General features: G+C 49.2%; 1 protein-coding gene and 1 pseudogene across 5 annotated transcripts in view; both read left to right on the forward strand.

Annotated features, from left to right (window-relative positions):
* Window positions 1-10,508, forward strand: part of ARMC9 (armadillo repeat containing 9) — a 199,255-nt gene that overhangs the window by 166,880 nt on the left and 21,867 nt on the right. For all 5 annotated transcript variants that reach the window (XM_006171120.3, XM_006171121.3, XM_014585263.2 and 2 more), the window contains one exon: window positions 7,332-7,447. In XM_006171120.3, coding sequence (XP_006171182.1) covers window positions 7,332-7,447 — 116 coding nt within the window. The remainder of the gene's footprint in view (window positions 1-7,331; window positions 7,448-10,508) is intronic.
* LOC102479482 (single-stranded DNA-binding protein, mitochondrial-like) lies at window positions 4,891-5,608 on the forward strand (annotated as a pseudogene).

The raw sequence follows: 10,508 nt of genomic DNA on the forward strand, positions 1-10,508 counted from the left end.
TGAACCGCATGGTTGACCATCCAGCTGCCTTAACCAACATGCGAGCCTAGCCCCTGGCACCTTTCAACTGGAAGATTTGGGACATTTCTAATATATCAGTTATTCACAAATGCCCTAATATTAGTAACATGGAGAACTTCAAGGTGCCGTTCCTACACTGGGACAGCTAGCAATCATTCAGCCACACGCGTGGACATGGTCATGAGTCATACTGATTTTTCCCATTAAACCCAAATCAAATAAACCTCATCTCAGTGGCTCCTTAGCTGAATCACAGATTTCCTTTGACCGTCCCAGCACCACGTGATATGAGGCAAATTTTTACAAGAGAAGTCCCAGTAGAAGAACATGTGGGGCCGGTTTGAGTCCCATACCTGGCAGCTTGCTTTCTCACTTTCTCTCTGTGTGTCTCTCTCTAGCCAAATGAAAAAATAATAACAGATGGAATTCATTAAATCTTTAAAAAAAAAAAAAAGGAAGAAGAAGACACAGTATGAAATGATTGCGTTCAAATACTCAGACACATTTTGCAGAAACGCAAAGGTGTGGACCCATTGCTGGGACTCCTCCTGGGCCCTTGAAGCTTACATTGCCTTCGCCTCCCAGTGATTCGGCCTCAAGTCGTCTCTTGGTCATGATGGATGCAGTCTTGGCATGAGTTGGTGATAAAGTCAGGAAGAAGGCTGGTGTGCAGGCCCATCACGTCTTCCCCCTGGAGCTTTCCCCAAACTTACTTTTTTATTTTATTATTGTAAGGTTTCTGCCATAGGGTGCTTCTGCTCTCTGGACAAAGACAGAAGGAAAATGAGAACTCACCCCCCGGGTGGAGGTGACTATTCCGCAGCCCCTTCTCCATTCTTCTCTTGGGATTCTGGGCACACGTGCACAAATACCTGGTGTGATTTTTCAAGCCATTGGGTCCAGAACTCCATCTGCAGCTGCTCTGTGGGAGTCCAGTGCTTTCACCACCATGCCACCTGCTGTCCCCTCCCCAAGCTTACTTCTTACTGATCAGAACCAGGTCATGGGGCCCCCAGCTGCAAGGGAGTCTGTGTTTCATTTCTTTTTAAGAGAGATTTTTGCTATAGGTCATGTGCACTCACCTGAGAGACAGAGACAGAAAATGAGAAATCACTCCCCAAGGGAGATGTCACTGGAGTCCCTTCTTCTGCATTCTCCTCTCGGGATTTTGGGCGCACACACATGTGCCCAGTGTGAGTTTTAAGCCACCGGGTCCAGGACTTGAACTGTGGTCAGCCATGTGGGAGTTTAGCGACATTACCATTTCATCAACTGCTGGTCTATAATGTGTTTTAAGTAGACATATTTCTGTGCCAACAAAGTGAGAAGTTGTGGTCAAGAAGGCTTAGCTGCAGTAATGCATGGCTCCACAGTACAGAAGCCACATGGGAAGGTCCCAGGTTCACGGCCTGAGGTCTCCTTGTATGCACCGAGCATATGAAGGTGTACCTGCGATCCTGGAACTGAAGCTGGGCATAGAGCACACCATGAAGGCCCTGTCGGGGTTGCCCCTTCCCTCTTTCTCTGTTTCTCTGTCTCTTTCACTGAGGAAAGAAAGAAATAGGCTGAGGAGTGGGGAAGGAATGGCCAGCCCCTTAGCATAGCAGTTAAGTGCCCTGCATAGGAAGCCAGTCCTACAGGGCCGACTGCAGCTCAGATTGCTGCCCTGAGAGCTTATAAAACAGGCCCTGTGTGTGTGTGTGCATGTGCAAAATCCTGATGGGATGGAGAAATGGAGGGGAGGGGATTGTGGTGTGATTCTGCGCCTGTTAGGAGGTGTTCTCACATGTGTGTGCATGCCCGCCCAAAATTCTGAGAATGGAGGAGAAGGGACTGTAGCGTGGCTATCCCCCCAGGGGAGTGATTTCTCACTTTCTGTCTTTCTCTTCTGAGAGCACATGTGCCTTATAGCAGAAATCTCTGGGGAAAAATAAGGGGGAGGGGGAAGCTCAGGCCTAAAAAGAACTAGCCAGAAAGTGGCTGCTAGGAGACTCCAGGTTGCCAGGTCACTGCTGGGCCCACCCCAGAGCTGCTTCACCAAGCGCCTTTGCTCAGCTTTCGGGTGGCAGACTAGACAGTGCTGGCCCACACACCAAACCCAGTTCCCCATCTTTTGGAAAGGAAGTTCCCCTCCCACCCGGAGTTATCCCCAGGGCTTGGAGGTTCTAAGATGGGACAGCTGGCCGAGTTCAGATGTCTGAACTCCAGTGTTCACAAGGCCCACGGTAGTGGGGTTGGAGGAGTGCACTCCAGAGACCAAGGGGAGCCAGGGTACAAGCTCAGCCGCAGATTCGACAGACCGTCATGCAGTTCCCCTGTTCCGGTGGCTTGGTACTCGGTGTTTTCAGTGCTGCCCTGCAGAAGGGCCAGGGCATCTGCTTGGCATGGTGGAGAGGGAAAGCAGGGGCAGGAGGAGCCCTGGGATGCCAGAGAAAGCCAGGCTGTAGGACCCTGCTCTGGGACGACCCTGGTTCCTAGAGCGGAGAAACATGGCAGGGAGGTGGGAGTCCCAGCAGACACGGTAGGGAGTGGTTGTAGCTCGTAGCCCACAGGTTTCCCGAGACCGTCAGAGACAGTCAGGAAGACATTTCCGTTCATATTGGTGAAGCTTCGTTATGTTCCATTTCCTCTCCCTCATCTCTCCCTGCTTCTCTTCCCCCTTCACACTCTCTCCCATCCCTCCACCTCAGGGCAGGTAAGTCCTCACCTGGCATTAGCCCTTTTCCCCCTTACCCCTTCCTCAAATCCTAGGAATGTTCAAAGAACTTTTCAGCAAAATTCAAGTCAAAATTTCAAAATAAAGCTGTAATTCAGTCTTTAAGAATGTCTTGGGGCCAACAGGAGGCGTGGTGGTTAAGGCACTGGACCCCACGTGGCCAACTGCACAGTCAAGACCCAGCAGTCTGAAAATCACACCAGGTGTGTGTGCATGTGTGCCCAAAATCCTTAGAGGAGATTGGAGGAGAAAGGATTGTGGCGTGGCCAGCCCTGTGGGGGCTGATTTCTCACTCCCCACCCCTTTCCATATCTGGCAAGCATGTGTGCCTTACAGCAAAAACAAAGGGCAAAATGATATGGGGAGACCCTGAATTCTTGAATAACTCAGGGCTGATGGCTGCCCCAGGTTTCTGTCCTCAGGCAAATTCACTGCCCCTTCCCGGAGCTACAGGGTAACCTGAAACCTTGAATAGGTTAGTCTTCCTGCTTCTCTGCCACCTCCATTTTAGGGCAGGTTCTGAGCCCCTTTCCCATTCCTAACACCCCGAGACCTCCCCTCTCCAATTCCCCCAGTTGGAGCCGGAGATTCAGTGTTAACTCCTTCGTGTCCACCGACATAATAAAGAGTTCTCCTGTCTCTCCTGAGTGCCATTTCCATTCCTTGGCATCTGTTTTTCTGTAACAAAAAGAATAAACACATTTTGTTCTCTCTCTTTTTTAAAAAAATAATTATAGATCAATAGGAAGTTACAAAAGTAGCTCCAGCAGGCTTGTGTACCCTCACCCTGTGCCCAGTCATGGCGTGTAACTTACAGCACAAGGTCAGAACCAGGAAGCTGACATCAGTGCAAGCCACAGGCTTTACTCAGATTTCACCAGTTTCGCAATTACTTTCTTTTAAACGAATCTCCCCTAATTATTAACATAATGATAACCATATCACTGAAAACTTGGGAACTAGAAAAATTAGTCTCACTAACCTGTACGGCCACTCTGGTCATTTTGGTGCTGACTTCCTCCTCTCTCTCTCTCTCTCTCTCTCTCTCTCTCTCTCTCTCTCTCAAGTGCACATATGCTCTGGCAATTCAAAAAGAAAAATTGTCTTGGGATCAGCAAATGGCATAATGGCTATGTTGTTGAACCCCCGTGTAGTCGACTGTGGTTCGAGTCCCAGACCTGGTGGCTTAAACTCACACCGGGTGCATGTGCATGTGTGCCCAGGATCCCGAGAGGAGAACGGAGGAGAAGGGATTATGGCGTGGCCATCCCCCCGGGGGGTGATTTCTTGCTTTCCATCTTTCTGTCTCTCTTCTGTTGCGCCCAAAAAAAAAACACCACAAAAAAGGGGGGGGGGGGGAAGTCTCAAATTTCACTGCCACCAACATTTTAAACTGTTGCTGTCAGTGGATGGGCTTGTTTTGTCACTCATATAGCAGTTGAAGAATGATACCTTTTCATAAAGTCGAAAGTCCTAACTGCTAGTAAATGTAGTCACTTTCTCGTCTGTTTACCGATAATGCTTTCTGTTTTGTGATAAGGCTATCTGAATTTTTTGTGCAGTTGTCTATCCGGTAAGTGGATTTTTTTGTTGTTTTTGAGAGACTTGCAATAGGGCATGTGTGCTAACTGGAGAGACAGAAAGTCAGAAATCATCCCCCAAGGGGGTTGGCCGCACCACAATCCCTTTTCCTCCAGTCTCCTCTCAGTATTTTGGGCGGGTTCACACATGTGCCTGGCATGAGATTCAAGCCGCTTGATCTGGGGCTCAAATCACAGATGACCACGTGGAAGTCCAGTGCCTTAACCACTATGCCACCTGCTGGCCCCTAGTGAATGCTTTACTTATTGGTTTGTAGGGGCTCCTTATCTGGTGGCGTTTTAACCTTCTGTCAAATTCGCAACAGGTACTGAGGAGAGGGAGGGAGGAAGGAAAGGCACGGTTTGTCTGGACTGTCAGCTTGCCGGCCTGTCCCGGGGTTGGGAGGTGGCGCCGTGCGGGCGTCTGGCCCTTCTGCCACACTGGTGCGGAGAACCTGGCAGTGTCTGCCCAGCTCCCTGGCTGCGTGGGGTGGAAGGCCGCCTTTGGGACAGGGTGCCCACCCATCTCAGAAAGACTTAAAGATTAGATTGTAAGAAAAGAAAATAGAAGCCATGTTTCAAAGACCTGAATTACAGGTACTTTGTCAGTCTGTAAGACCTGAATCCGAAATAGCTAGCAGTCTGACCCTGAAAGATCTCTGAATCGTGTGCAGTTACTTGGGCGAGTGGGTCAGGACCCTGTCATGAGATGGGGGGAAGGAAGACATCCAGTCTCAATATTTTCTTAGGCAACAAGTGAGATGTGGAGGCCAGGGGACAATGAAGTCTACCACAGGGGCGATGTCAGTCAGAGACAACGTGGCACGGAGTCTCCGTATTCCGGCCCGGCCTCAGATGTGGCCTATCAGTGTGTGAAAAAGGGTCTTGAGGGGGACCAGCAGTTAGCGTAATGGCTATGTCGCTGGACTCCCATGTAGTTGACCACGGTTCGCGTCCCGGACCCGGTGGCTTAAAACTCACGCCGGGCGCGTGTACGTATGTGCGTGCCCAAGATCCCGAGAGGAGAATAGAGGAGAAGGGATTGCGGCGTGGCCATCCCCCCTGGGGGGTGATTTCTCGCTTTCTGTCTGTCTCTGTCTGTCTGCCTGGTGAGCACACGCGCCCTATAGCGAAAACCTCTCCAAAAAAAAAAAAGAGGGTCTTGACTTCATGTGGAAGGGAAAGTCGACTACAGCGAGTACATGGATAAGAATAACGTGAGGCGACAGGCAACACAGTCATAGCTGATAGCATCGTATTTCTGAGCGACCAGCCCAACGCAAAGGTGTAGAATGGATGCTTCTCCTTTGGCCATTGCTCAGTCTCATTTCCAAATCATGTATAGTCTTTATCATTTCTGAGGACAAGAATTAAAATACTGCTACAAGTATTTCTTCCCAGTTTGCTGTTTGCCTATTGATTTGGCAGTGGTGGCTTCTCCTCCTCCTCCTCGTCCTCCTCCTCCTCACCTTCTTCTTCTTTTACAATTTGTTTGTTTGTTTGTTGTGATTTTCAGGCTGCCGGGTCTGGGACTCAAACAGTGGTCTGTTATGTGAGAATCCAGCATCTTCCACCATGCCACCTGCTGGCCTTTGGTTTACTTCTAATATACTACAAATGTGGAAATGTGAATTTTTATGAAATATAGTTTATCTTTTTCATTTTCAAAATTTATGATTATGATTATTATTAAGTTTGCTATAAGGCACGTGTGCTCACCAGAGAGAGACACAGAGAGAGAAGGAAAATGAGAAAACAAGCCACCAGGTTTGGGACTTGAACCATGGTCAGCCACTTGGGAGTCCAGTGTCTTAACCACCATGCCACCTGCTGGCCTAAGTCAATAACTTTTTACCCTTTCACTTTCAAAAGTTCGTTGTTTCCAGAGATGTGAGAGGTTACTGAAGTCATCTGTTTTCTTCCTTTATTTTCATATGGCTTAATTTTCTTTTTAAAAATTTATACTTCCGGCTGGCCTTATAATCTGGTTGGGGGAATGCAGATATTATGTGGCCAGCTACAGTTCAAATCCCAGCCCCACTGACCTGAAAAACATGCTGAGACCAGCAGATGGCATGGCGGTTAAGGCACTGGGGTCCTCCGTGACTGACTACAGTTCAAGGTCCGCACTCGGCAGCTTGGAAATCACACCAGGCGTGTGTGTGTGCATGCTCAAAATCCCAGGAGTAGAATGGAGAAGGGATTGCAGTGTGGCCATCCCCCCCTCTGGGTGATTTCTCTCTTTCCTGCTCACTGTCTCATTGTCTCTTGGGCAAGCGCGCGTGCCCCATGACATAAACTGGAAAAAGAAAAAGAAAGAAGGAAAGAAAGAAACAGGCTGGACCTGCCCAGGGCAAAACTTTAGGGTACCTCGGGGAAAAGGGCTGTGGGTTGAGAAAGGAAGGACAGATAAAAGCTGGGGCCGGGCGGACTGGGAGTCTCTCATGGAGAACGCTGCGGCCTGAGCCTTTCCGTGCAAAGCCACGTGCCCCAGCTGTGGAGCGTCTCCCGGTTCTATAAGCCTCTCCTGGCCTCCTCTGGCTGGCGCTCAGGTTTCTGCTCTCTCTGGAGCCCAGCAGGAGGTTGGGTCTCTGTTTAGAGCTTCCGCATTTCCTGCAGCGACACACAAACTATCTACCTTAAGGCGCTCCCTGTACTGGGCGAGTATGTGTACACAGCCAAAATCCTAACACGGTGAACAAATGGACAGATGGGGGTGACCCTGCCCTGCTGCGGGTGCTGCCTCTCTCTGGTGGATGTACACACTCTCTGCAATAAAACATAATAGAAATAATTGCTAAGTAAATAAATTATATCGCTGAACGCTGTAATACGCAGACCGGAAAGGGTCTTCCCCCAAATGTGTGCTGGCCTGAATCACCTGTGACGTGACCCGCCTCACTTGTTTGCTCACTGATCACTCAGAGTTAGTTTATTCAGGGTGGCGAGTCCCCCTCGGGGCCAGCTGTCACGTCTGCGGCGTCTGAAGCACTGTTTTCTCTCTCCTTCCCCAGATCATGACTCACACGGGGAAGACGAGGCGAAAGGGGCTGGCCAGTGTGCAGTGGAGCAGCGACGAGCCCCTGCGCCGGCCTGTCACCCCCGGCGGCCACAGGAACGGGTACCCAGTGTAAGTCCGGGCGAAAGGAGGCGGTGATTTATTCTCTTAAGCTTCGTTTTGCTCAACTGCAGTGTGAGATGTGTGTATTGAAAAATCGGAATAAAGAGTTCACATTGCAAAGGGTGTATCTCTCCATTATTGACCTTTTGAGATTTTTGGAGGGCAAAGAGCTTGAGCCCCGCCCTTTCCCTCAGGTCTCTTCATCCAGGAAGAGAGGGGGTTGGATTACAGACCGCAGGGCCACTTGGCAAGGAGGAAAGCAGCTGCAGGCACAGGGGGCTTGCCCGGAAAGGACTCGGGCTTCTCATGGTAGCACCAGCCCCTTTGTGGAGACTGGAGTGGCACAGTTTAAAACTCCGAATCACTTGACCTTAGGTGAGTTTTTGAAGTAACTACATGCATGGCCTTGCTCATTCTCGCAGTGGGCTCCTACCCCGCCTGTGTAATTACAACGTGGTCTGGTTCCCCAGAGCTTCCCAGTGGGGAATGGGGGAGCCCCCAGTCGGGCAGGCCAGGGAGCAGGAGGAACCCTCTCCTGCGCTCTGGGTGGCCTCTGTTTTTCTGTCTGGAGAATTCTGTGGTATAGAGAAGCAGGCACGAACAGGCCAGTCCCCAGCCGCATCGTCGCAGTGGCCGTGCAGTACTTGAAATGCTACACTGCGTTGCGTTTCGCTCTCTCACGGCCGGCAGGCTGGTCACTTTGCCTTCCTCGACAGCGATTTTGTCATGAACAGCCAGGCACTGGGGATTCAGTTGCAGGTGAAAGTCGGACATGCCTACCCTGGAGTGCAGATACTGGGGACACCAGTGTCCCCACACCCCCAGCCCTGTCTGAGTCTGCTGCCCATCTTACCTATAAATATTTCAAGGCCCATATTCTGGATCAGTGCTCTGAGATCTGGTTTATTATTATTTGTTTTGTCTATTTTAAAGTTTTTTTTTTAATTTTATTCATGAAAGAGAGCACACGCGTGTTCATACAAGAGAGAGGGGCACCCTTGACAGGGCCCCATGGCACAACTCCCCTCCCCCAGCACTTCGCGCATCAAGATTTGGGGCACACAAGCATGCTTCTAGCTTGTTTCAGGTAGGCCAGGCCAGGGATCCGAACCATGGTCGGCCACGAGACTTCCAGCACTGCAGTTGTGTACACTACTGACGGTGTCACCAAGCCTGGGCCTGCGATCTGTTTCACCATCAGTTACCAAATGCTTTTGTTTTTAGGTATTTCCTTTTAATTCCTGATATGTAAACTAGTACAGTGGCCCCCAGCCTTTTTGGTACCAGGTCCTGGTATTGTAAAAGACTTTTTTTTCCCCATGGAAATGGGGTGGCGTGGAGGTATGGACAGTGTATGAGAACACACAACCCAGCTCCCTCGCACGTGCAGCTCACAACAGGCTCCTTGCTCCTGTGAGAATCTAGTGCCGCCCTCGAGCTGACAGGAGGCAGAGCTCAGGCGGTGATGCGGGGAGTGGGGAGCGGCTTGCAAACAGACAGAGCCTCGCTCGCTGGCCTGCTGCTTACCGTCTCCTGTGAGGCCTGGTGATTTGGTGCCAGTCCTTTTTTTTTTTTTTTTTTAGATTTTTGCTATACTGTGCACATGCTCTCCAAAGCGAGAGAAAGTGAGAAATCACCTCCCACAGGTGGCTGACTAAACAGCAGTCCCTTCTTCTCCATTCTCCTCTTAGGACTTTGGGCATGCATACACATGCACCCAGTGGGATTTTCAAGCTGCCAGGTCTGGAGCTCGAACAAGAGTCAGCCATGTGGGAATCCAGCACCTTAACCACCACGCCATCTGCTGGCCCCAGCCTGGTTCTTAACAGGCCGTGGACGGACCCCCATCTGTGATCCATTCAGAGGTTGGGGACTCCTAAACTGGTATCATGCCTTTCTCTCTCTCTCTCTCTCTCTCTCTCTCTCTCTCTTTTACCTTTTTCCTTCTTCAACCTACAACCAGCATTTTTTTATGTTTAAACCTGCAGAACAGTTGAAGAATATTACAACCAAGAAATTCCAAGTGTTAACCTCTTGCCACATTTGCCTTCACTTGCTGTCTCTGTGCAATTGTTTATGTTACCCACCTTCACCTCTCTTTGCTGAATTGTTTCCAAAAAGGCTGGAGACATGCAGCTCGCATCTCCGAAGAGTAAAAACACCCTTGTGCATAAGTGCCTTGTCATACCTCAGAAAGTTACCAGTAGTACAGGGTGAGCATCCCCAATCCGAAATACAAAATGCTGCAGAATCCCAACTTGGTGTGGACCGCGCAGTGCCGTAGTGGAAAATCCCACAGGTGACCTTGGGTGACAGGTCGCTGTCTAAATGCTGCGATATAGAAATATCAAATAAACTCACCGTCAGGCCATGTGTATAAGGTGTATATGAAACACAAATGATTTGTATGTAGACTTCTACCCCATCTCTAAGGAATCTCATTACATACATGGAAACATTCCAAAACCTGAAAAAAACTGAAATTAGAAACTCTTCTGGTCCCAAGCATGTGGGTAAGGGAGACTCGACCTTTAATGCTAAATAATAGGTATCAGTATTCCCTAGTTGTCCCAAAATGTGATTTATATCTGAGGGGTTTTGTTTTTAGAGTTTCTTTTGATCCAGAATAAGGCAGGTGTCAACTACTAGGAAATCTAGTGTGTAAAAATAATATCTTTTTGAATGGAAGTAGCAACAGAAATTAACAAAAATTCTTCTTGCTTTACATGGGAAAGAAAACATCAGATCATTGTTTTTAAAAACTATTTTTAGAAGCCAGCAGGTGGCGTAGTGGTTAAGGGAGTTGGACTCCCACATGGCAGTTCAAGTCCTAGACCTGGTGGCTTACTCTCTCGCTTTCTCTCTCTCACTCTATCCCCCTCTGGTCAAATAAAAATGAATAAATAAAGTTAAATAAAATAGTTCCTTTTTTTATTTTTTTGCTATAGGGCGCATACGCTCGCCAGACAGACAGAGAGAGAAAGAGAGACAGAAAGCGAGAAATCACCCCCCAGGAGGGATGGCCACACCGCAATCCCTTCTCCTCCATTCTCCTCTCGGGATCTTGGGC

This window comes from Tupaia chinensis, unplaced genomic scaffold (genome assembly GCF_000334495.1).
Source record: "Tupaia chinensis unplaced genomic scaffold, TupChi_1.0 Scaffold149383_1, whole genome shotgun sequence".
NCBI classification, from domain to species: Eukaryota; Metazoa; Chordata; class Mammalia; order Scandentia; family Tupaiidae; genus Tupaia; species Tupaia belangeri.